This window comes from Myotis yumanensis, unplaced genomic scaffold (assembly GCF_028538775.1).
Source record: "Myotis yumanensis isolate MYYU_CA2020_CCGP unplaced genomic scaffold, mMyoYum1.0.hap1 SCAF_15, whole genome shotgun sequence".
NCBI classification, from domain to species: Eukaryota; Metazoa; Chordata; class Mammalia; order Chiroptera; family Vespertilionidae; genus Myotis; species Myotis yumanensis.
Window position 1 is genome coordinate 16,633,441 of NW_027223766.1, and position 26,814 is coordinate 16,660,254.

General features: G+C 41.1%; 1 protein-coding gene across 1 annotated transcript in view; it reads left to right on the forward strand.

Annotated features, from left to right (window-relative positions):
• Positions 1–23,256, forward strand: part of LACTB2 (lactamase beta 2) — a 30,035-nt gene extending 6,779 nt beyond the window's left edge. Inside the window, exons 2-7 of the mRNA XM_070391871.1 lie at positions 2,006–2,169; positions 9,024–9,150; positions 14,461–14,639; positions 17,363–17,511; positions 21,583–21,664; positions 22,322–23,256. Of these exons, the coding sequence (XP_070247972.1) occupies positions 2,006–2,169; positions 9,024–9,150; positions 14,461–14,639; positions 17,363–17,511; positions 21,583–21,664; positions 22,322–22,365 (745 nt within the window). The 3' untranslated portion in view covers positions 22,366–23,256. The remainder of the gene's footprint in view (positions 1–2,005; positions 2,170–9,023; positions 9,151–14,460; positions 14,640–17,362; positions 17,512–21,582; positions 21,665–22,321) is intronic.
• Positions 23,257–26,814: the final 3,558 nt, after the last annotated feature.

Genomic DNA, 26,814 nt, shown 5'->3' on the forward strand with positions numbered 1-26,814 from the left:
GGGGTCCCTCAGCCTGGCCTGCACCCTCTCTCAATCCAGCTCCCCTCAGGGGATGCCAGAGACCCGGTGCACAGATTCGGCCTGATCCCCACAGGCCAGGCCGAGGAACTCCACCAATGCACGAATCCATGCACCGGGCCTCTAGTATGCATATAAGATCTTTGGTTCATCTTTTCCCGCCCTCCCCCCTCTGCCCTTCCCTCTGAGATTCATCATTCTGTTCCATGTTTCCATGCCTGTGCATTGAGCGTCTGCCCCCAGGTGGTCAGTGTGCATCATAGCTACCAGTCAAATGGTTGCATAGGCTTTTATATATATACTAGAGGCCTGGTGCACAAAAATTTGTGCACTCAGGGGCGGAAGGGGGATCCCCCAGCCCGGCCTGTGCCCTCTCTCAGTCTGGGACCCCTCGGGAGATAACGACCTGCTGGCTTAGGCCTGATCCCGGGTGGCAGAGGGCATGCCCAATGCCTAGGTGCAACCCTGGTCAGGCTCAGAGCAGGGCCGATTGGGGAGTTGGGGCGCCGCCCCTGTCATGCACAGAGCAGGGTGGATCGGGAGGTTGCGAAGCCACCCTCAGTCACGCTCAGGGTAGGGTCGATTGGGGGGTTGGGGCACCGCCCCCTGTCACACTCAAGGCAGGGTCGATGGGGAGGTTGCAGCACCACCCCCTGTCACGCGCAGAGCAGGGCGGATCAGGGGGTTGGGGTGCTGCCCCCTGTCACTCACAGAGCAGGGCCCATCAGCGGGGTGGGGCTCGGTACCCTGTCACACACAGAGCAGGGTCAATCAGGGGGTTGGGGAGCTCCCCCCTGTCACGCACAGAGCAGAACCCATCTGGGGGTTGAGGAGCTCCCCCATGTCATGCACAGAGCAGGGCCGATCAGGGGGTTGAGGAGCTCCCCCCTGTCACTCACAGAGTAGGGCCAATAGGGGAGTTGGGGCACTGCCCCCTGTCACACACAGAGCAGGGCAGATCAGGAGGTTGGGGCGCTGCACCCTTTCACACTCAGGGCAGGGCCAATGGGGAGGTTATGGCTCTCCCCCATGGAGGGGGGTTGGGGCGCCGCCCTCTATCACCCACAGAGCAGGGCTGATCAGGGGGTTGGGGCGCTGCACCCTGTCACACACAGAGCAGGGCCCGTCGGGGGGGGCGGTTGGGGCGCTGCACCCTGTCACACACAGAGCTGCAGGGCGATCAGGGGGTTTGGGTGCTGCCCCCTGTGACGCTGATCCCAGTGCTGGGAAGCATATTACCCTTTTACTATATAGAATAGAGGCCTGGTGCACGGGTGGGGGCCGACTGGTTTGCCCTGAAGGGTGTCCTGGATCAGGGTGGGTGTCCCCACTGGGGTGCCTGACCAGGCTGGCTGAGGGGCTGAGGGCTGTTTTCCAGCTGGCGGGTGACTAAAAGCTCCCAACCGCTCCTTTTTTTCTTTTCTTTTTTTTTTTTTTTTTTTATTCTGGGCCAGCTTTAGCTCTGAGGCCTTGTTGCTGAAAACATTGATACAATGTTGCTGTCCAGCTGGCTGAAGCCCGGCTGACTGAAAGCCAGTTTCTGGGGTTTTGTTTAGCTTCTATATTTGCAACATAGTTGCTTAGAGTTGCAGCTGAGAGGCTGGCAAGTGCGGGGAACGTTGGAGTTCGCCGTCACTGGAGCAAGCAAGCCTCCCTGTTCGCTTCAGTGCATGGCTGCCGGCCGCCATCTTGGCTGACAGTTAATTTGCATAAGGATATGCTGATTAGCCAATGGGAAGGGTAGCTGTCGTACGCTAATTACCATGTTTCTCTTTTATTAGTGTAGATAAGTTACTCCTTATTCAGACTTACATTTAGCCATAAGGACTTTCTTAAAGTGAGATTTCTCTAGTTAAGCTCAAGTAACATACAGCTGGTTTTGAAAGCAAAGCAATTTATGCAGTTTCTTAAATGTAAATTACCTGTGTGAGAAATATGCTAATATTAACTGTTCCAATGGTGTGATCATCTTCTATTTAACTTTCAGGAGAATCCTCATTGACACTGGAGAACCAGCAATTCCAGAATATATCATCTGTTTAAAGCAAGCTCTGAAAGAATTTAACACAGCAATCCAGGAAATCATTGTGACTCACTGGCATCGTGATCATACTGGAGGCATAGGAGATATTTGTAAAAACATTGATAATGGTAAGCAGAATATACTCATTAAGCTCATGAGAAAACCTATGTTTTCAGAATAATTTGTTTCCATTACAGAGCTAAGTAAGCTAATAAACAATTTACTGAATACCTTATATTTAAATGGTACTTTTATACATTAATATAACTTGAATACTGTGACTATTTTTAACAAAGGAAAAAAGTAGAAATTCTATTTTCTATTTCAAATCTCCTCTCCCTTATTTTTCCCCTTTGCCCAGTGATCATCAGTTTTAATTTAGTCTGTGTGACAGTTGCTACTTCAGATTTCATACTGTTGTTGACTATTTACTGTGTGCCAGGCACTGTTGAGGTAGTTGCTGTTATTGTCCACATTCTAAACATGATCTCAGGTCTTCCATAACTTTCAGTTATCTGTATACTGTATAATACTGATGAAAGATCTTTGTTCTTGAAATTTATTCAGTATTAACACTTTACTATCTCTCTCCTTATTCCCTCATCCCACCATCATAAACATAGATTCATTCATTCATTTCTTTAACAAATATTCAAGTTGCTGCTATGTCCAAGCACTGTTCTTGGCACAAAGGATGTAGCAGTGATTAAAACAATGACTCCACTTTCATTGGGCTTCATTCTAGTAGGGAAGGTAAATGGTAAGTAAGTAATAGATCAGATGGTGATAGGTGCTATGAAGAAAACTAAACTAAGTGAAGAAAAGAGGGAGAGAGAATAAAGTGGAAGAGAGCAGTGGCTGTTATATTAGGGTGGACAGGGAGAGAGAGTAAGCTATATATGTATCAGAGCAGGGCATACCAGGCAAAGGGCATTGCAGGAGCAGATACTAGAATGGGGGTGTGCTGGCCATGTTCAAGGCAGATAAAGGACAAGGACGTAATGAATGTTTATTCACAACTAAATATTTTTAAGCATCTTCTTTTTAGGCCTTAAGACTGCAATTGGGATGGAAAGATATTCTCAGCTACACCAGCCAATATCACCAGGCTGCTCATTATAAGAAACTGTCTAACCTAACTTTCTTACCCTCTTCCCTCCTTTATTCCAATCCAGGGGAACTGTATGCCACAGGAAACCATTCTCTCCCACTCTGACTTTTCCTCACCCTTCTTTCTCTTGTCTATCTACCCATAAAATTTTGTCAATTAAAAAACTATGCTGAGGATCCTTAATTAGCTTTGGTCAACTCTTAGCATGAGGGTCAATTTAAAAATTAAAATGTTTATGGCCTGCTTTTTTTCCTTCACAAGTCAATTTTACTGAGCTTGAATTTACATACATAAAATGTACCTGTTTTTTAAGTGTGTAGTTTATCAAAAGCTATGTGACCAATCCCATCAACGTAAAGAGCACTTACCCAGAAAGAGGTCCCTTTCTTACCCTACAGAGGCGCCCTGCAATGATTCCCCTCCACCTCCAGCACCCACTCATCTGCTTTATTTCACTGTGGCTTAGTTTTGCCTGTCTGCAGTGTCACATAATGGACGCATGCAGGATCACTCTCTGGCTTCTTTGACGCAGCATCACATCTCTGAGATTCACCCATGTTTCACATATCAGTAGTTTGTTCCTTTTTATTGCCAAATAGTAATCGATGGTAGGAATACACTACAATTTATTTATCCATTCACCTGTTAATGGACATTTGACTTAACTTTCTCTAAGTTAAAAATTGAAATAGTTTTGGGTTCCTTTAAAATAATGAATATTTACATAAAAGATTACCTATGAAATTAAAGAAAATCAAGGAGAAATTTGATACTGCTTTATAGCCACTAAACTTTTAATGCTTTATTTGAAAAGTGGCTTGATGTCTTTCATTCTGAACTTTATTGAAGCTAGACCAGCTGCAATGTAGACTTTGAGTTACTCAGCCCTGAAAATGTACAGAGGTACCTTTCAGAATCTTCCCCCAAAAATCCTTTGTATTTCTTCATTCCCTAAATCCTTAACCATTACCATTCTTGTTCATTTTGTTTTATTATCATTTCCTTCGTTCTACATTGTTTTACTGTTGTTGTTTTTTAATTATTAGTATGGCTCCTTTACATTGCTAATAATCTATATTTTTTTACAGGCCACACCAAAATTATGAATGCCGTTTATAATATTTCTGTAGGAAGATAGAGTAATTCTGAAGCAACCTGCTTACAAATTTTTTAAATAAAATCAGTGTTTCATTTTGGAACTCGTGGCTTACAGGGAGCCAGAAGTTTACTAGATGTGAGAACTATATAGACCCAAGCTGCTTGAGTGTTTTGTTTTGGGTTTGTTTTTGAGTAAATCTTATAAAATATATTTTGTTATCAATTTTGCAGCTGAAGTTGGGTCATTGCCATTTATTTCACATTCAAGTCCTAGAGTCAGATGTTTGCTTCTATGCTATTCAATTAGAATGTGTTTCTATAGAAAGTATTACACGTAAATAATATCACATGTTTGTATCTGCTTAAATATTTAGCCTTAGCGATGATGTTATAATTCATTATTCAGACCTTAGCAAATGACTGTTAAAATAATTATGTAAGTAGTTGCCAGGGGCTGGAAAGAGAGACTAGAGAGTGACTACCATTACGTATGAGGTGGCTATGAGGGGTTTTGAAAATGTCCTAAAACTAGATGGTGGTGGTTGAACAATTCTTTGAATAGACTAAAAAAAAAAACACTGAATTTTATGCTTTAAAAGGGGGAATTTTATTGTATGTGAATTATATCTCAATAAGCTTTGACTAAAAATAATAATTCTTACTAAACTAGAGGCCCAGTGCACAAAATTCTTGCACTCTGGGGGAGTCTCTCAGCCTGGCCTGTGCCCTCATGCAGTCTGGCAGCCCTCGGGGGATTTCCAGCTGCCGGCTTAGGCACTGTCCCTGGACCTAAGCCAGCAGTCGGATATCCTTAGCGCTGCCGCAGAGGCGGGAGAGGCTCCCGCCATCGCCACTGCTCTCGCCAGCTGTGAGCCCAGCTTCTGGCTGAGGGGGAGCACACTGACCACCAGGGGGAAGCTCCTGCATTGAGCTTTTGCCCTCTGGTGGTCAGTGCACATCATAGCAACCAGTCATTCTGCATCAGGCTGAAACCAGCTCTCCAACATATCCTGAGGGGTCCCGGATTGCAAGAAGGTGCAGGCCAGGCCGAGGGACCCCAGCGGTGCATGATCGGGGCCAGGGAAGGATGCAGAAGGTAGGCCAGCCAGGGAGGGAATGTGGTAGGGATCCAGGATGTGTCTGGCCCGTCTTGCTCAGTCCCGATCAGGCAGACCCCAGTAGCAAGCTAACCTACTGGTTGAGCGTCTGCCCCTGGTGGTCAGTGTACATCATAGCGACGAGTCAACTGTCTGCCCCCTGGTGGTCAGTGCACGTCATAGCAAGCAGTTGAGCAACCTTAGGATATCATCAGACACTTAGCATATTAGGCTTTTATTATATAGGATGATTGCTTTCAGCATACCCTTCTACATCCTGTCTGTATAGATTGCTATTGAGAATAGGATGTATGCTTTTATATTTACATATAATTTTTAAAGCTGACACAGCATTATTTTATAGTATGGCATGTGTTTTGTAATTTTGAGTTTTTTTGGAAATATTGTCTGTCAGAGGTCTCATAACTAGAAATATACTTCCACTTCTTTACTACAAAACAAAATTATATAGATTAAAAATAAAAACAAACCAAAAAAACCTCACCATATGGCTCTATAATGGAGACAGTTCCCAGAATAGCATATTATTTCTTGCTTCAGCCTCAAAGATACAAAATAATGGAGTCTGAGGCTAGAGAGAGAAAATCCAGTTGCTATTGGGTTATTTTATTTTTATTATATTGCGGTTTTCTATCTTCTTTATCCTTCATACTTACCCAGATTTCTATGTGTTGTCAGTTTTTCTCTGGATGTCTTTTCTCCCTCTGCATTTCCATTGGTAACACCCTGGCGCTAATATTACCTTCCAGCTGGGTTATTACAGTCATCCCCTCCTGGTCTTTTGATTTCTCCCCCTCCGGGCTCCCCACCTGCAGCTGCCATATTGATCACTACAGCTGCCATATTGATCGACCTGTTAACACTAAAGTGCATACATGGGCCACATACAGCAAAGTATAAATTCCTCTATTCTGTGAAAGGCAATTTAGGGCCCTCCAGGATCTGAGCTCACCTTACTAATCCTACTTATCTTTACTCTTCCCAGCCAGTATTTTGTGTTAGACAAATTGGTAGTGTTCTGCTGTTGCCCGTATGCCATGTTCATTCTCATTTCTATGGCTTTACTAATGCTGTTCCCTTTACCTGTCTGAACCTTTTTCTCATCCTGCTCATCCTGTAAGCCACACCTCAAGTTTTATGATATTTATGAATTCTTTCCTAATTGTTTCTCCTTTCTCCAACCTCATTTTGCTTTAATTAGCTGAATTGTCCATTTAGTATTCATTAAATGGTACTGAGTATAGTTGTTTAATTCTTTCCTGTTTGTAAGTTTTAGTGCCCCAACTATGAGAGCTTTTAAGCACTTTGATGTCATGGCGCTTACATTCACTATACTGGTTAAATAACGCAATCAGCTATTGATTGGCTAATTAATTAATTTATTTTCTTTGCATTGATGACAGGTAGTATGGGTTGAATTTGTTTTAATGTTTTAATATCTTAGCCCTGAGTTTGGGGCTTCCTCTAAGCATTCCTAGAAAGAGCTTTATATTATCACTAGAGGCCCGGTGCACAAAAATTTGTGCACTGGGTGAGGGGGGTCCCTCTGCCCATCCTGTGCCCTCTCACAGTCTGAGACCCCTCAGGAGATAATGACCTGCTGGTTTAGGCCCGCTCCCGAGTGGCAGAGGACAGGCCCAATCCCTAGGTGCAGCTCCTGGTTGGATTCAGAGCAGGGCCGATTGGAGAGTTGGGGCGCTGCCCCCTGTCATGCACAGAGCAGGGCGGATCAGAAGGTCGCAATGCCACCCCTAGTCACACACAGAGCAGAGCCGATAAGGGGGTTGGGGTGTTGCCCCCTGTAATGCACAGAGCAGGGCCCATCAGGGCAGTTGGGGCTCCGTACCCTGTCACACACAGAGCAGGGCCGATCAGGGGGTTGAGGAGCTCCCCCCTGTCACGCACAGAGTGGGGCCAATAGGGGAGTTGGGGCACCGCCCCCTGTCACACACAGAGCAGGGCGGATCAGAGGGTTGGGGCGCTGCCCCCTGTCATGCACAGAGCAGGGCCGAGCAGGGGGTTGAGGAGCTCCCCCCTGTCACGCACAGAGCAGGGCCTATCAGGGGGTTGCGGAGCTCCCCCCGTCACTCACAGAGCAGGGCCGATAGGGGGGTTGGGGCGCCGCCCTCTATCACCCACAGAGCAGGGCTGATCAGGAGGTTGGGGTGCCGCCACTGTCACACTCAGGGCAGGGCCGATCAGGGGGTTAGGGTGCTGCACCCTGACACACACAGAGCCGCAGGGCGATCAGGGGGTTGGGGAGCTCCCCCCTATCAGGCACAGAGCAGGGCTGATCAGGGGGTTGGGGCACCTTCCCCTGTCACGAACAGAGCAGGGCGGATAGGGAGGTTGTGGCCCCCGCCTTCTGTCACACACAGAGCCACAGGGCGATCAGGGGGTTTGGGCGCTGCCCCCTGTCATGCTGATCCCGGTGCCGGGAGGCATATTACCCTTTTACTATATAGAATAGAGGCCTGGTGCACGGGTGGGGGCTGGCTGGTTTGCCCTGAAGGGTGTCCTGGATCAGGGTCGGGGTCCCCACTGGGGTGCCTGGCCAGCCTGGATGAGGGGATGATGGCTGTTTTCAGGCTGGTGGGTGACTGAAGCTCCCAACCGCTCCTTTTTTTCTTTTTTTTTTTATTCTGGGCCAAGGCCTTGGCTGATGAAAGCAGGTATCTGGTTTGTTTCGGTTCTATAATCAAAACACTGTATCATCTCCAGCTCTGAGATTCCGGCCGGCTGAAAGCTGGTTTCTGGGGTTTTGTTTAGCTTCTATATTTGTTACAATGTTTCACACTGCCAGCTCAGAGGCTGGCAAGGCAGGCGGGGAACATTGGAGTCCTCCTTCACTGAAGCAAGCAAGCCTCATGTTTGCTTCCAGCTGCCTGGCTGCCGGCCACAATCTTGGCTGGCAGTTAATTTGCATATCGCCCTGATTAGCCAATGGGAAGGGTAGCGGTCGTACGCTAATGACCGTGTTTCTCTTTTATTAGATAGGATTCTTTTATTATTTTTTTTTTTTTAATATATTCTATTGACTTTCCACAGAGGAAGGGAGAGAGATAGAGAGTTAGAAACATCAATGAGAGAGAAACATCGATCAGCTGCCTCCTGCACATCTCCTACTGGGGATGTGCACGCAACCCAGGTACATGCCCTTGACCGGAATCGAACCCGGGACCTTTCAGTCCGCAGGCCGACGCTCCATCCACTGAGCCAAACCGGTTTCGGCAGGATTCTTTTATTATTAACTAATGCCATGATGCCAGGACTTCTTTTACTATATGTTAGGCACCTAGACAGAGAAAAGTTCCTACGTTTTATATTACTCCCTCTTCAATACCCATCTTGATTTCAAAGCTAGCTGAGATTATGAAGAACTTTCAAACTATTGTATAAAATAGGAGTGACTAGAAAAACACAAAGACTTTTATGTAGAGCTAGGAGGGCATTAGAGAGTGAAAGATCTTTTGTTGAGATAGAAGAAACAGTTACCATCCCAGAGATAAGCAGCTATAATTCACCTCATTTTCTATTGTCTCTAATGTTAATATTTTTTGCAGCTACTCACAGGTATTCTATGAAAACTGGCCTCTTAAAAGGCTGAATTGTCATTTAAAGTGTGACTTAAATATTTTACATGTTTTGTCACTAGACACTCCATATTGCATTAAAAAACTCCCACGGAATCCTCAGAGAGAAGAAATTATAGGAGATGGAGAGCAACAATATATTTATCTGAAAGATGGAGATTTGGTTAAGACTGAGGGTGCCACTCTAAGGTATGTAAATGACCATTGGCCAGGGAAGGTGGTGCGGGGAGGGGGTAGTTTATGTATATCTATAATAATAAAAGCGTAATATGCTAATTAGACTGGACATCCTTCCAGAAGAAGCAGCACTGTGAGGGAAGCCCAGGTCCCAGGTGCCAGAGGAAAGCTGGTGCCGGCAGCCGGGGGAAGAAAAGCCTACTCTTGTCTGAATTTCGTGCATTGGGCCTCTAGTGTGTTATAAAAGAGGAGGGGGAAAGGAAGATTTCCACATATTTGCTTGTCTGACTGAAGACTGTCTCAGGAAGAAGAATATAAGATATCTGATAACATTGGTTATTCTGGGAAGAGAAAATGGGTTGCTTGAGAAACAGAGAAAAAGAAAGACTTCTCCCTCTATCTACTCTTTTATAATTACTTGTTTAAATTATATGATTACCACTTCTTAATGAATAAAATTTAAATTACAAAATAGATTAGAATTTCCTGCTGGAAAATTAAGGGTTTTCTCCTATTCTCACTTCCAAAAAATGACCCATACCTGAAGTAAATACATTTTAGGCCAGACCCATAATCCCCCATGACCTGTTCAAGGGATTCAAAAAGGTGTTTTCAACTCAGTAATTTTAAAACTCAAGTAATTATGATGATTCTCCTCTCTCTCCACCATCTGTCCTGACTTCCTGATTTCAGAACACCCACTTCTCTCAGTACTTAAGATTTTTTTTCTTCTATGATACAACTTAACTCCTCTTCACCTTTATCCCCTCCCCCTGCCCAAGACATCTAATCACGTTAGTTTATTTATTGATTTTTTTTTAGAGGGAGAGAGTAACATCAATGTGAGAGCAAAACATTAATCAACTGCCTCCTACTTGCCCCCAACCAGGGATCAAGCCCACAACCCAGGCATGTGCCTGGACCAGGAATCAAATTGGCAACCTTTCAGTGTGCAGGATGACACCCAACCGAGCCACACTGACCAGGGCTATTCACATTAGTTCTTACCTCAAAAGTATTTGTCACTGCTGTCTCTTTTTCTTTGTGTTCACTGCCACTACTTCTAAGCCAGGAATCTCCAGGCTCTTCCCTTTCCAGTTTACTCTTAGTATGCTCTGTCACTTGAAACCTTGAATAATTCTCACTGCATACAAGATCATGTTTATTCTCCTTACCACAGCCTGGCCCCAAACCACTTTTCTAGTCTTAGTTCCTACCACTCCCCTCACAAACACAATTAGCCATATCCAAATACTCCTGAGCACATTCTGTCTGTCCATGCCTTTGCTCATACCCTCCCCTTTACGAGGCCTCAGCCCTTCCCCTCCACCTTGTCCCCCTGATAAATTACCCATTTAGTCTTCAAACCTCGGTTTACATGTTACTTCAAGAACCCCTCCCGGAAAGAAACTTCCTCCTCCAACTTTTATGTAATTTTTATTATTTTATTATAGCACTTATTAAATTATAATTTTGGTGTGTAAGTAGGTATCTCCTTAAAAGTTAATCAGTTCCTTAGGTTCACAATCCTATATAATAAAAGGATAGTATGCAAATTGTCCCCTCAACTGGAGTTCTTCCAGTAGTTCAACCAGGGGGCGGGCCGGCCAGAGGAAGGGAGGGAGGCCCTAGCCCTGGCAGGCAGCCAGGAGAAGGAAGGGAGGCCCAGACTGGCAGCCGGCAGCTGCTAGGACTCTACCAGTGCACAAATTTCATGCACTGGGCCTCTAGTATTAGTTAATGTCAGTTGCTATAGCAAACCAACCCAGAAATGTATAATAGCTCAAACATGAAATAAGTTTAATTTTCAGTCACATAAAGTCCAAAAACGGTTCCTGATTAGCAAATGGCCCTCCTGCATTAATGTTCCAGGATTCTTGTGGAGTCCTCCATCCTCAATACTAGTCCTTCAAGATTGCCGTGCTCATCACCATCAGTCCAGTGAGTGGAGGAGAGTGAAAGGGATGTTGCATAGGAGGTTTTCATGGACCAGGCCTTCTGTTGCATTGCCTGTCAATTCAGTCATGTGTCACTCCTGACTGTAGAGAGGCTGGGAAATACAGTATCATATATTGATGATACCACAGAAAATCAAACACTGCATTATTACTTCAAAGAGTATTCTTGACAATGCTGGATGCCCCCCTCACACACCAGCCCTGGGCCAAGTTAAAGAAGGGAGTAGAGACAGGAGGAGGTAGCTCATCAAGTCTTCTGTCTCAGGTGTGGGAACCACAGTACTGGTTTATCAGTTATCACAGAAGCATGGATATTAGATCTGTACCTAATATGCAGATTAAGACTATTGAACTCTTGGCGGTTAACTACCACCCATCTGCTGTGAACAGACCGTGTATTTTAAGCTTTTAAAGTATACAAACAGAAAAGTGTATATCATCAGTGTGCACGGCGGTGAATTGTTAAAAACTGAACAAACCATATGAGCAGTTTGCAGATCTAGAAAGGAGATCAGTGCCTGAGAGCCACCCACGTACTTGCTTCCTGTCATGACCCCACCCCCTCAGTTGAATACTATCTTGTTTCATGGATGAATTGATGCCCAGGATCTCAATATTATGTGAATTCCATTTAATTTTTGTTGTACTGCATTCTGATTAAGCTAATATGGGTATCTATTTTAAGATTTGAGGGGAAAACTAACACAGAATCAAAAAAAGACACTTTTTTTATGATCTAGTAAATAATCTTTTCTCAAAATGTAAATTCCAATGATGCTAAAATCTGAATAGAACACTTAATATACTATAGATGTGGTTTCCAGTTTCCATGTTTATAGTCAGTAAAATCTAATAGTTTTAAATATTAACACAAAGAATTGATCTTACAAAAGTTCCATAAACAGAAGGTTAAAATTTACTTAAGTCCCAAATATTTGACATCCAGGTGATCTTGTCTACCTGCCAATTCTGAAAAGGAAAAAAATACAATAGAGAGATAGTACCCACCAAGAACCCATTAGTAAAAAAATAGGAAGTTATCAAGGTTTTCAGTAAGGATTCTAGATGTAACGCTCAGGACTTTTCTAGTGAACTTGAATTTAAGTTCTCAAGTTAATCTGACAGCTTTTGTTGACTGCTCTAAATTTTCTAAGAGAGCCGTTCTAATAAAGTCTACTGTGTCACAGAACTAGATGAATGCTCTACCTGATGAATAGGAGGCACAGCTGCAGTTCTTCTGATCTTTAACAAAGCACCTCTGATGTCATTTCCTTTTCTCCTCCGCCTACGTGAAGTAAATTTTAACACAGTTTTTATGCAAATTAAAGCATTAGCCACCCAGGTGACTGGAGGGTTGGAAGTTCTGATCCACTAATTTAAGAAATATTATTGCCGTCAGCCTAGAAATTATCAAAGAAAACCATTACTGAGTTCTGGCATGGGAAGTAGGAGGGGAATAATTAAGGAGGCATTGCAAGCACATTGATGGGTAAGGCAGTTTGCAGTCCCTAAAAGAATGGTTCTCCAAATGAGTATATGTAGATGAAAAAAAAAAAAGGTTGAGGTTCCATTTGTAAACACCTTCTATGTGTGACTATTCATAAGATTCTCCATAAGATAAGACAGATACCCACACCACATAGTTTTATAGTTGCTGGAAATGTATCTCCTGCAATTATTTTCATATAACATGGAATACTTTCATTAACTGGTTGCAGCAGGTTTAATCAGACAAAAGAGATGATTTTAACATCTCTTCAATACCTCACCATTACTAAATATAGTAATCAATTTGCCATATGTACAGCACATACTTGCAAACCATAAAAGCATAATAGTTCCTAAAATCAGTTCTTAATGCCTCTCAAAAATAATTGCTCCCATTACACGAGTACCTCATGTTCTTATACTTCATATCTCTTACATTGTTAGCAGACTCTTTTAAAGAGCTTTACAGTTGCAATATTTAACGTTAAGGATTTGATTGGATTTTTTGGCAAACGAGAAACTCTTCTAAGTTACAGTCGCTTCAGTTTTCTTAAGAGTTGAATTTTGCCAGATGTCTTTGCAGTGTCTAGGAGATGACCTTACTTCTTTTCTCCATAGCTTTATTATGATTTGCAGGGATCTCCTAAAATTGAAACATCTGAATTTTTTTTAATAAATTGTACTTGATCATGATATTATTTTTAAATATGTTCTAGGATTCTATTTGTTAATATTTTAGTTAAGATTTTTATAACTATTCATTAGTGAGATCAGGCAATAGTTTTCTTTTTGTGCAACCTTTGTCAGGTTTGGGATTCATAACTTTTCCTTCTTTTTCTATGCTCTGGGATAGGTTAAGTAGTAGTGCAGTTATCTGACTTTAAGTGTTTGGCAGAGTATCCACTGAAAATACTGAGCCTTTAGTTGCTAATGAGGAGGAAGGAGAGAAGCATGATATGAGAGAAACACATAGATTGGTTGTCTCCTACACGTGCCTCAATGAGGCTGGGGAGTGAACCTGCAACCCAAGTATGTGGCCTTGACTGGGAATTGAACCCGCATACCTTCAGTGTGCAGGCCAGCATTCTAACCACTGAGCAGCAACGGCCAAGGCAAAAAATATATATGTTCTTAAAAAATAAAAGCACTATCTCTAAGTAGTAGAAAGATTGGTGATTTTTATCTACTGTAAGTACTTTCCTTTTTCCCCCACCCCAAACTTGTTGTAAGCCATATTCATTACTTATAAAATAAGAAAAAATGTGGGGAAAGTATTAAATTTGCACTTCAGAGTGAGAAATTTGATTTTATTAAAGGGAAAAAATAGCATTATGCTAAGTGAAACAAGCCAGTCAATGAAGGAAAAATACCACATGATCTCACTCATTCATGGATAATAAAGACCATTACAAACTTTTGAACAATAATAGATACAGAGGCAGAGCTGCCTCAAACTGATTGTCAAACTGCAGTGGGAAGGCCAGAGAGAGTTGGGGGGCAGGAGGGAGGGGAGTAAGAGATCAACCGAAGGACTTGTATGCATGCATATAAGCATAACTAATGGACATAAGACACTGGGGGGTAAGGGAGGGTAGGGGTTTGTGAAGGGGGGGGGGGGAAAGGACACTTATGTAATACCCTTTGTAATACTTTAAGCGAAAAATAAAAAAAATAAAAAATAAATAAATAAAAATAAAAAATAAAGGGAAAAAATATCTGGTGATAATTTTAAGTGAGTGACAAGAGAAAAAGCTTTTTAACTTACTGACATTATTTATTAGTGTCTTGTTCAGAGGAAAGCATAGAATAATTTGCTTCTCAAAATTTCTTCTAAGCTTAAGAGTTCATGATTATTTCTATTTCTTCTTTTAACCAGAGTTATATACACACCTGGCCACACTGATGATCATATGGCTCTACTTTTAGAGGAGGAAAATGCTCTCTTTTCTGGAGATTGCATCCTAGGGGAAGGAACAACTGTATTTGAAGACCTCTATGATTATATGAACTCCCTAAAAAAGTTACTGAAAATCAAAGCTGGTATTATATATCCAGGTGGGTAATTTTTAAATCTGGTAAACCATTTGTGTCAGATGATAAGAAAGATTCATTTTGATGTGTGTGTGTGTGTGTGTGTGTGGCGGGGGGGGGTTCTTTGTGTTTTTGGCCTTGAAGTCAGACATGTAAACTGCTTCTTTAAATTATAGCCCTAGCTCCTGTCTAGCCATGCAATATTTTTTAAAAGGCCACAATTTATATTAATGACTTTTTATAAACATATGAGGGTTATTTTTTAATATCTGAACAACTATTAATGGAACTATTAAACAAGGAAAATAACTTACAGAGGAACAAGAAAATTTTTTCATTCCATAAGTGATCTTCAATTTTGTTAATCTGATTTCTGTCATGGACCACATTTTAGCCATGTAACCATGGGTAACATTTGACCTCTGAGCTTTTAGTTGTTTTAACTCACACTATTGCAGTAGTATCTTCCATATGAGCTGTAAAATCGTATATTTATCTAGATTATCCAGGAAAAGAAATCTGTCATTAGTATCTCAGTTGTCACTGCACTGCTCTGCAATATGAATCTCCACTCCATCCTGAAAGCTAAGAAACACACAGGGACCCAACAATAGGGCCCAGAAGGGAAAAAAGACTAGATTACTTAATTTTTTAAGTCCTTCTAACTTATTCCTAACCAAAGAGCCATGGAAAGATCTGAAAATACAGTATCTTTACTACCCTCCTATTCTCTCATGAGTTTCTACTGCTGAGGAGGTAGAAAACGTATCCTGGGCATTTGGATTAATCTATAATAATAAAAGCATAATACAAAAATCGACCAAACGGCCAAACAGCAGAACAACCATCTGGAGTTCGATGACCACACTATGGCATGCACTGGCGCCAGGCCAGCCAAGGCAGGTGCAATGCAATTGGTCGGGAGGCCCCGCCATCGCCCCACGATCGCCCCACAGAGGGAGGCCCAGGCGATCGATTGGGGATAGGGGGGAAGGAGGCTCCGCAGTCGATCACCCCAAGGAGGCAGGGCCAGGCCACCGACCAGTGGGCGGGGCCTCCCTCTGCAGGGCAGTCGATTGCGGGGCTCCCAGGCTGTGAGAGGGCACAGGCCAGGCTGAGGGACCCACCCCCCCGCACGAATTTCATGCACTGGGCCTCTAGTATTATGACATAAAAGGAATGGAAGCTGACAGCTATTTTTAAAGCAAAGAGAATTGGTGCACTCACATTCAAGCAAAGCTAATGAGAGGCTGCCTAGGAAAGGCCCGTAGAGTGTTCGTTTTAGTGAATCCAGTGAACTGGCTTATTAGCACAGCAGGAGCTTATATGTAAATTATGTTCCGTAGCCATAGCTACCATTTATTAAAGCCTGCTCCCCATAGGTACCTGCAGGGACCTTTCCAGCGAGCTGTGGTCCTCACAAAAACCCAGTGAAGTAGGTAGTGGCATCCTCATTGCACAGCTAAAGAAACAGTTCAGAGACTTTCGCGGCCTGGCAGCTAGTAAATGAGGGTCAGTATTCTAACAGCACCCTGGTGCTCGTGCTTATTACACGATAATAGGTTAGCCTGCTTCTGCATTTCTTTTCCTCACATATTTTAAACATCCCTCTGGCAGACTTGTGTAATATATTAATTTACACTGTGTTAAAAGAGCATGTAAATTTCAATATAACTTTATCCGGGTTGTCAACATTTCTGAATTACAAGCCTATACAAAAGATTCTTAAATTTTTACTGTGATTCCTGTGAATTTTTAATAGCGTCACTTCCCTGAAGCTACTTTTACATTCCCCTTTTCAATCTTCTATAGCAGCGGTTCTCAAACCTATGGGTTGTGACCCCTTTGGTGGTCGAACAACCCTTTCACAGGGGTCGCCTAAGACCATCCTGCATATCAGATATTTGCATTACGATTCATAACAGTAGCAACATTACAGTTATGAAGTAGCAATGAAAATAATTTTATGGTTGGGTCACAACATGAGGAACTGTATTTAAAGGGCCAGAAGGTTGAGAACCACTGTTCTATAGGTAAGTGTAGCACAGTGGTAAGAGACGAGGGGGTGAAAGCTCCTGGGTCAGAATCCCAGCTCCACTCCTTAGCTGTGTGACCGTGGGCAGGTTAGATACTCTCCTTAGACCTCAGTTTCTGCTACCAAAAAGGGATAATAATAGTACCTACCTCTTGGGATTCTTGTAAAAAATAATATATAGCATTTAGAGCAGGCCTGGCAAATAATAAGAACTCTATAGGTGGGTGGGAAGAGATCAGCCAATGAACTTGTATGCATATATGCATAACCTGTGGACACACAATGGGGTGGTGTGGCCTGGGGAGTAAAAGGAGGACAGGATGAGGGTTGAGAGGTTAATGGGGGGGGAAAGGAGGACCTATGTAATACTTTGAACAATAAAGATTAAAAGGAAAAAAAATAAGTACTACATAAATATTACCTATCATTACTGTTGTTCCTGTTACTATTGCTATATTTTTATTTTATACTTTTTAATGTACACAGTAGCATTTTATATAGTTTTGATGTAATTGTCTAATGTGTTTTGGCATTGTAGGTAATTTTTAAGTCTTATATCTATATAGTTTTCCAAATAATTCTTACTTGTTGTGTATTTAGTGTGCTATTTCAATACATCATGTGAATTCTTTTTAAATAAAATGAATGAATTCCAGTTGTACTTAATATTTTTTATCTGGTTGAAATAAATTTTATAATTATTCTAATTCAGGACATGGCCCTGTAATCCATAATGCTGAAGCTAAAATTCAACAATACATTTCTCACAGAAATACTCGAGAACAGCAGATTCTTCAAGTATTTCATGAAAATTCTGATAAATCATTTACAGTAATGGAGCTTGTAAAAATGATTTACAAGGTAATTTTTTAATCTTATTTGTACATAACCACAATTTTATTAGAATAATCTATTTAATAAACTATAGGTATAAAAAAACTTATCACCTCCCAGGACAGAATAAGTCTGTTAATTTTATAAGTGATGCCACTTATATAGTTTTGAAACCTCAACTTTCTAGAACCCAGAAGTTAAACAAAACCTGGAGAACAAAAATAACCATTCTGAGCCACCATTAAACCATATACTTCATTCTGTAGCAGATGGTTCCCAACAGCATGATGATGAAGTTTTGGAATGACTTGCATGTTGGTCTAGCCATCTTGATTACCTGTTGTAAGTGAGAAGAGGCAATCTGCTCGAGAAAGACACTGGGATACAGCAGTGAGGACTAGCAGCGATGCCTAACAATGGAAAAGTACATGTAAAGAACATGAGTAGAGAAATTTAGTGCATAGAGAGAACCCCTCACTGCGATGGCATCTGAGCACATCACTATATGGCAGCACTACTAGTATGTGGCATTCGATTAATGTAATTCAGTTTTTCAACAAATGTTTATTAGACACCAGCTGAATAGACAGTATAGCTTAGAGCTTAAGAATGTAGACTTTGGTGTTCGATTACCTGGGTTTAAAAACTCCCACTACCACAATCTACAGCCAGAAGATACATGAAGATGAGCTGGGGCCAATTACATTTAGGCAGGGGCCTTAATATCCTAAAGGCCCAAATTATCAAAAAAAGATCATCACTCAGTGTGCTTTGTTTTAAAAAGGGAGGGATGATAAGGAAGGAAGGGAGAGGAGAGGGGAGGGGAGGGGTTAAGGAAGGAAGGAAAGAGAGAGAGAGAGAGAGAGAAGAAAAAGAAAGAAAAGAAAAAGAAAGAAAGAAAAGAAAGAAAGAAAAGAAAAGAAAGAAAGAAAGAAAGAAAGAAAGAAAGAAAGAAAGAAAGAAAGAAAGAAAGAAAGAAAGAAGAAAAAGAGAAGGGAGGGAGGGAGGGAGGGAGGGAGGGAGGGAGGGAGGGAGGAAGGGAGGAAGGAAGGAAGGAAGGAGAAGAAAAAAAACAGATTAAGGGTTATAAAATGGCCAAGGATAAAAGACTGCCATTGGCAAAAGGATAATGTAAATATTTAAATTCTGTGAAAGAGTTCATTCCCTCATAATACTAGACTAGAGTCACTTGAGACTATTCATTAGTACATCGGTTTTTTTTTTTCTTTTTTCATATATACATATTTTTTTATTGATTTCAGACAGGAAAGGAGAGAGAGAGAGAAACATCAGTGATGAGAGAGAATCATTGATCGGCTGCTTCCTGCATGCCCTCTACTGGGGATCGAGCCCACAACCCGGGCATGTGCCCTTGATCAGAATCGAACCTTGGACCTTCAGTCTGCAGGCCGATGCTCTATCCACTGAACCAAACCAGCTAGGGCTTTTGGGCTTTTTTTCTATTGTAAATACAGACAGAACTCTGATAACTCTCACAGATGAGTCATCATCAAGTACCTGCGCATGCCTAAATACTGGTTTAGCATTCAGAATTGTATTCAGTTGTGTATTCACTGTGTTTATGTGTAAAATACCTGTTGCATATAGAATAGCATTAAGTATTGCAAAGGATTTATTCATTCAGCAAACATTTATTGACTGCCTTGGTTTGATTCCCAGTCAGGGCATACGCCCGGGCTGTGGGCTAAATCCCTGGTGTGGGGCTTGCAGGAGGCAGCTGATCAATGATTCTCTTTCATCATTGATGGTTCTATCTCTCTTCCTCTCCCTTCCTCTCTGAAATCAATAAAATATATCATTAAAATATATTTAAAACAACACATACTTGTAATACTATCATAATAGCTCCCATTTCTTAGCACATTTTTATGTGGTAGACACTATTTAAATGCTTTACCTTAACAAATGTGATTTGAGGCACCTAATTCAAATACCTCAAATTTTTACTGCATAAAGATACAATTATTCCAGTTTAAAAGAATAAAAAACCAACATAGGTCTCACCAGTGTTGCTTAGTGGTTGAGAGTCAACCTATGAACCAGGAGGTCACGGTTCGACTCCCAGCCAGGGCACATGCCAAGGTTTCGAGCTCTATTCCCAGTGGAAGGTATGCAGGAGGCAGTCGATCAATGATTCTCTCTCATCATTGATGTTTCTCTCTTCCTCTTCTCAAGTCAATAAAAATATTTTTTAAACTGACTCAGAAAGTGTAAGTTAAGTAACTTTTTCAAGGGCACAAAACTAGCAGATGTCACATACTCAAGTGTCAGATGTCAGATATTCAAATCTTGTTTCTATCACAACAGGCTTCCTCCAAGACCTATGTACAATATGTCAGGGCACAAGGAAAGAGGGATAAATTCTGCCGATGAAGGTGTAAGATAATGAGGCTTCTCAGAAAAGCTTCAGAAACTTAAATCATTTCATTGGATCTAAACAAGGAAAGATGTGTTTAAACACGGAGTAATAAAAGAGCATTGTGTGTGTTTGAAATCCCATGAAGAAACCACATATGAATGCATAGATGGTCAGGAAGGGAGGCCCAGGAAATGAGTCGGGAAAGACAAGCATAATCAGGTCATGAGAAGCCTTGATTGCCATGCTAACAAATTTGAGCTTTAGCCAGAAACCTGGGAATGACCAATCACTCAAAGATCTTGGGCAAGGGAGTCACATAATGCATTCTAGAACAGCCTGTTTGAAATGAATAAAAAAAAAAAAAAAAAGACCGTACCCTTTTATGTAATGATGTTTACTTTGAATTTATATTAGTTCACACAAACACTCCATCCATGCTTTTGTTCCAGCCCTCTGGGCCAGTTTAAGAACCCATTGTGGCCCTCGAGTCAAAAAGTTTGCCCACCCCTGTTCTAGAAGATCACACTGGTGGAGATAGGATATGGTACTGGAGCTTAAAGGGGAGTTTAGGGTTAGAGGTTTATATTTGGGAATCAATGCGTGATAGTGCTGTAGCAAGTTGGGTTAGTAAAAAAGAAGAGAGCCCTGGCCACTGTGGCTTCATGGTTAGAGCATCAGCCCCTGCACTGAAGGGTCTTGGGTTTGATTCCTGGACATGGGCATGAAACTGGTTGCAGGTTCAATCTCCAGCCCTGGTTGGGGCGCATGCGGGAGGCAACCAATTAATGTGTCTCTTTCACATTGGTGTTTCTCTCTCTCTCTACCCCTTCCTCCCTCCTTCTCACTCTCTAATATCAATGGAGAAAATATCCTCAGGTGAGTATTAACAAAAAGAGAGAAGAGAGTCAATGATACAATGCACTGTAAACATTAATGTTTAAGAGAAGTCCCAAAAAAGTATCCAGGATGAAAACTAAATGTGAAAAGTTATCATCATATAACCTAATAAATAAACCATAGGGCCAATGTATGTAGCATCATCAAAGTTATCTAGGATAATTTTTACATTTATTCATTCATAAAATATTTAGCTCCTACTGTGTGCCATTATGCTAAGCTCTGGTGTTCAGTAGTAAACAAACCATACTGTCATCTTTATGGAACTTACAGTCTCTTCTATCTATAGCAGTGGTTCTCAACCTTCCTAATGCCGCGACCCTTTAATACAGTTCCTCATGTTGTGGTGACCCCCAACCATAAAATTATTTTCGTTACTGCTTCATAACTATAATTGTGCTACTGTTATGAATCGTAATATAAATACCTAATATGCAGGATGTATTTTCATTGTTACAAATTGAACATAATTAAAGCATAGTGATTAATCACAAAAACAATGTGTAATTATATATGTGTTTTCCGATGGTCTTTGGCAACCCCTGTGAAAGGGTCGTTTGACCCCCCCAAAGGGGTCGCGACCCACAGGTTGAGAACCCCTGATCTATAGAAATATAAATAAGAATACAGTGCCTGAAGCAAGCTGAAATAGTTTTGGCTATTACTATATAAAAGTGAATTTAACAGGAGACATTTGTAATAGTGTCAACAATCAAATGAAAATTTTTAAATGAATTTAAGTTAAAATTTTCTCCTTTTGTTGCATTTCTTTAACTCTGTCCCTTTTTAAAAAAAAAAATGTTTTCTTTCTCTTTTTTAAGAATACTCCTGAGAATTTACATATCGTGGCTGAACGTAATCTCTTGCTTCATTTGAAAAAATTAGAAAAAGATGGAATGATATGTAAGTATACTTCTAAATTTTCTTTTACTGCCAGCATTTAAATTTTTTTTTTTTTTTTACAAATGAACTAGTTCCTTTCAGGAAAAATAACAGCCATTAGAGTCCTCCCTTGAATATCACTATAAGTTAAAGAGACAGGCACTAGAAAGGGTCAATAATGAAAGGCCAGTGGGCCACACGTGGGAACCAAACACTTGCACAGGAATTAGAATCTTGCTTAGAGGTTCCAGACCTCACCCACCAGAATGACAGTCAAAGGCATGTAGTGGAAAATAGCTTCTCTTCTCCTAGACCACAAGATCTACGAAGAATTTTACATGTAGAAGATTTGGGAACAGCTAAAGGTTTTAGCAGTCCTAAAGGTAGTAAACTCAAAGATATTAAAGCAGTAATTCTACAATTGTTTATTAGTGTTACGTTAATTTGTCAAATTAAGAATCTTTATAAAAGTTTTATCCTTAAAATCAACTGGTTCAAAGATTGAATTTTGTGTAGAAGCTTCATCATTGTTCTTAAATATACAAAAAAAAAAAATACCAACTTTATATTGAGCAACAAAATTATTTTAGGAATGAATGCTTTTTTTAGCCAGAAAATAATTTAAAATCCAGTGAATTTGCTTATCCACTGTTAAAATTTTACTCTTTCTTTCCACAGTTAGCAACATGGATCCTGACAAGAAATGGAAAGCCCATCTTTAGTTTCATATTAGTGAAAGTTCTGTTGTTTTGTTTTTAGAGAATGGTATGTTTTCTTAACTATTAATTATTTATGGAGATTATAGAGTATATAACATTTAAAATAACTCTGGACATACTTTAAAATAATGTCGTTTTCAAATATATAAATTATACTTTACATCTATGATATAAAATATTTATCTAACCTAGATCATGTAACATTTTACCAAATATTCAGGAACCAATAGTTTATCCACTTAAATTGATTAAGTAAAATGATTACTTTAAAAATAATAAAACTTATATAATTTAAACTGGATATTATTCTTGGAGATTGGTTACCTATTACTAGTGGCCAGTGGTACTGTGTTCTCTAGCTGCTTTAGTAATTTCTATGTAACCCTTCCTTTTCTGCAAACCTTGTTTATATCTTCAGATGATAGGTTTGTTTTCATGTTTCTGTCGATTATATCATGATTATGTATTCTGTAGCCCTTTATCGTGTTTACTTTCTTATAATGATACTAGAGGCCCAATGCACGAAAGCTGTGCAAGGGGCTCGGCCCTCGCAGCCGAAGCAGCTTGCCTTGGCCCTCGCAGCCCCTGCTTCGTCTGGAAGGTTGTCCGGCTGTCCAGTCTAATTAGCATATTATGCTTTTATTATTATAGATTCCACAAGTGATTTATGTATATCAACTTCGGGTAATTAAAAAATATTATATTCCCAGCTAAAACCATTATATAATAATTATTTTTGTAATCCATGAGTATAACCAACTTACTTTCCTCGTTTAGGTTTTAGTATAGAAATAGTCATAAACATATACAGTATATGAATTATATACCAATTCTTTTATTTTTTTTTTTTATTAAATTTTTATTGTTCAGATTACATTTGTTCCTCTTCCCCCCCCCCCCATAACTCCCCTCCTTCCAGTTCCCGCCCCACCCTCCGCCCTCACTCCCCACCCACTGTCCTCATCCATAGGTGCACGATTTTTGTCCAGTCTCTTCCCGAATCTCCCATTCCCCTTACCCCCCCCAAGAATAGTCAGTCCATTCCCTTTCTATGTCCCTGATTCATTATAATCACCAGTTCATTCTGTACATCAGATTATTTATTCACTTCATTCTTAGATTCACTTGTTGATAGATGCATGTTTGTTGTTCACAATTTGTATCTTTACCTTTTTCTTCTTCCTCTTCTTAAAGGATACCTTTCAGTATTTCGTATAATACTGGTTTAGTGGTGATGAACTCCTTTAGCTTTTCCTTGTCTGTGAAGCTCTTTATCTGACCTTCAGTTCTGAATGATAGCTTTGCTGGATAAAGTAATCTTGGTTGTAGGTTCTTGGTATTCAGCACTTTGAATATTTCTTGCCATTCCCTTCTGGCCTGCAAAGTTTCTGTTGAGAAATCAGCTGACAGTCATATGGGTATTCCCTTGTAGGTAATTGAGTCTCTTTCTCTTGCTGCTTTTAAGATTCTCTCTTTGTCTTTTGCTCTTGGCATTTTAATGATGATGTGTCTTGGTGTGGTCCTCTTTGGATTCCTTTTGTTTGGGGTTCTCTGCGCTTCTTGGACCTGTAAGTCCATTTCTTTCACCAGGTGGGGGAAGTTTTCTGCCATTATTTCTTGAAATAGGTTTTCAATATCTTGCTGTCTTTCATCTTCTGGCACCCCTATTATTCTGATGTTGGTACGCTTGAAACTGTCCCAGAGGCTCCTTACACTATCTTCACACTTTCGGATTCTGTTTTCATTTTGCTTTTCCAGTTGGGTGTTTTTTGTCAAATCTTTGGTTTGATTCTTGTGCTCCTCTGGTCTGCTATTGGGTATAATATTCTTTATTTCAGTCCGTGTATGCTTACTTTCTAATTTCTTTATCGTAGCATCCAGGGTCTCATTAGTTTTCGTGAGGCTCTGCACAAGTTTATAGCAAGCCCTCAAAATTGCGATTCTTAGCTCCATATCCTCCATTTCTGTCATGTTTTTTTGTCTCCGCATCTTTTATGCTTTCTTGGTGCACCCCCTTGTGGTCTTTGTGCGCAGTCTTGTTCTAGCCAAGCCTTAATTGTTGTAGTTAACACTAGAGGGATTTGACCACCAGGCCGACTGGCTGTTGGAATCAGCTGTGTGAAAAACTTCAGTCCTCTGGGGAGGCGCTAGTCCAGCCTTTGCCTGAGGCGATCGACAAATGGCTCTGCGCAGGGCCTGGCCGGGGCGGGCTCAACAGGGCGGGGGGAGGGAGCAGCTATGGCTGCTCTCAGTCCGTCTCCAGGGGCTCTGCCTCTCTGTCCCCACAACCGCTGCAAACCTCGGAGGGACCGTAGCCAGACAGTCCCGCTTCTCCCGTTTGAGTCTGGGTCCCTAGAGACTCGCCCGGATCTGTAGCCCAGAGTCTGAGTCTCACTCCTGATTGAAAACGACAACCGCGCCCTCAGCCACCAGCCCGCTTTGCACGCGCACCGCCGCACCACCGTACCTTTAAATTTTCCACACTGCGCCTCCTCTGGGCCTCGTAATGCTGTTGTTTTTCCTTCTAGTTGAAGAGTCTCTCCTCAGCCAGCCTTCCTGTGGTTCTGGGTGATGTCCGTTCAGTTTTTTAGTTGTATTTTTAAAGTGGTTGTTCGAGGCAGCAAACTCCGGTGTTTACCTATGCCGCCATCTTGGTTTCTCCCCAATTCTTTTATTGATTAAGGTATTACATGTGTGTCCTTATACCCCCTTGCCTCCCCCCCACCTCCCATTCATCACCTCACCCCCCTGGTGTCTGTTCCTTTTTATAGCAGCGTAGTATTCCACTTATACCAATTCTTTTAATTAGAGGATTATAAGACAGTGCATTTTTATATAAGTAATGTTCTTAAGTAGTGGTTAGGTTCTCAGTGTGGCCACCAATGCTTATTTAACCCACAAGGTTATCAAATCACATTACTAAAATGAGCTCAAAATCCTGAGAATGTATTTCTGTACTCTTTCCTAAGATAAGACTTTTAATACTTTTTAACTCCCTCTTTCTGCCCTTTTCCCCAAGACCCTTGCATTTTCATACTATTCTGAACACCTACTCTCATGCCCTCAAGCAGTGATGGCGAACCTTTTGAGCCCGGCGTGTCAGCATTTTGAAAAACCCTAACTTAACTCTGGTTCTGTGTCACATATAGAAATTTTTTGGTATTTGCAACCATAGTAAAACAAAGACTTATTTTTTTGATATTTATTTTACATATTTAAATGCCATTTAACAAAGAAAAATCAACCAAAAAAATAAGTTCGCGTGTCACCTTTGACACGCGTGTCATAGGTTCGCCATCACTGCCCTAGAGACCTGTTGTGTTCCTGAAACCTTTCCATATTACAAAGTAATTGTGAACTCAACAACAAAAAACAAGCTACCCAATTCAAAATTGGGCAAAGGACTTGAATAGAAACTTCTCCAAAGAAGGTATACAAATGGCCAATATACACATGCAAAGTTGCTCAGCATTACTAATGATTAGGGAAATGCAAATTAAAACCACAATGAGGTGCCACTTCATGCCCATTAGGATGGCTATTCTTTTTTTTTTTTTTTTTTTAAAGAAAATAGGTGTTAGGAAGGATATGGAGAAATTGGAACTCTTGTGCATTTCTGGTGGGATTGTAAAATGGTGTGGCGTCCATGGAAACAATATAGTGGTTCCTCAAAAACTTAAACATAGAACTGCCATATGATCCAGAAATTCCATTTCTGGGTATATACCCAAAAGAATTGAAAACAGGGACTGGAGCAGATATTTGTACACCCAGGTTCCTGGCAGCATCATTAATAATAGCCAAATAGCCCTAACAGGTTTGGCTCAGTGGATAGAGCGTCGGCCTTCAGACTCAAGGGTCCCAGGTTCGATTCCCGTCAAGGGCATGTACCTTGGTTGCGGGCACATACCCAGTAGGGAGCGTGCAGGAGGCACCTGATCGATGTTTCTCTCTCATCAATGTTTCTAACTCTATCCCTCTCCCTTCCTCTCTGTAAAAAAATCAATAAAATATATTTTAAAAAAATAAAATAATAGCCAAATAGTGGAAGCAACCCAAGTGTCCATTGAAAGATGAGTGAATAAATGAAAATGTTGTGTATATATACACTGGAATAGTATTGAGCCTTAAAAAGGAAGGAAATTCTGACATATGCTACAACATGGATGAAACTTGAGACATTACACTAAGTCAGTGGTTCTCAACCTGTGGGTCGCGACCCCTTTGGCGGTCTTAACGACCCTTTCACAGGGGTCGCCTAAGACCATCCTGCATATCAGATATTTACATTACGATTCATAACAGCAACATTACAGTTATGAAGTAGCAATGAAAATAATTTTATGGTTGGGTCACAACATGAGGAACTGTATTTAAAGGGCCAGAAGGTTGAGAACCACTGCACTAAGTGATATGAGCCGATCACAAACGGACAGATATTATATGATTCCA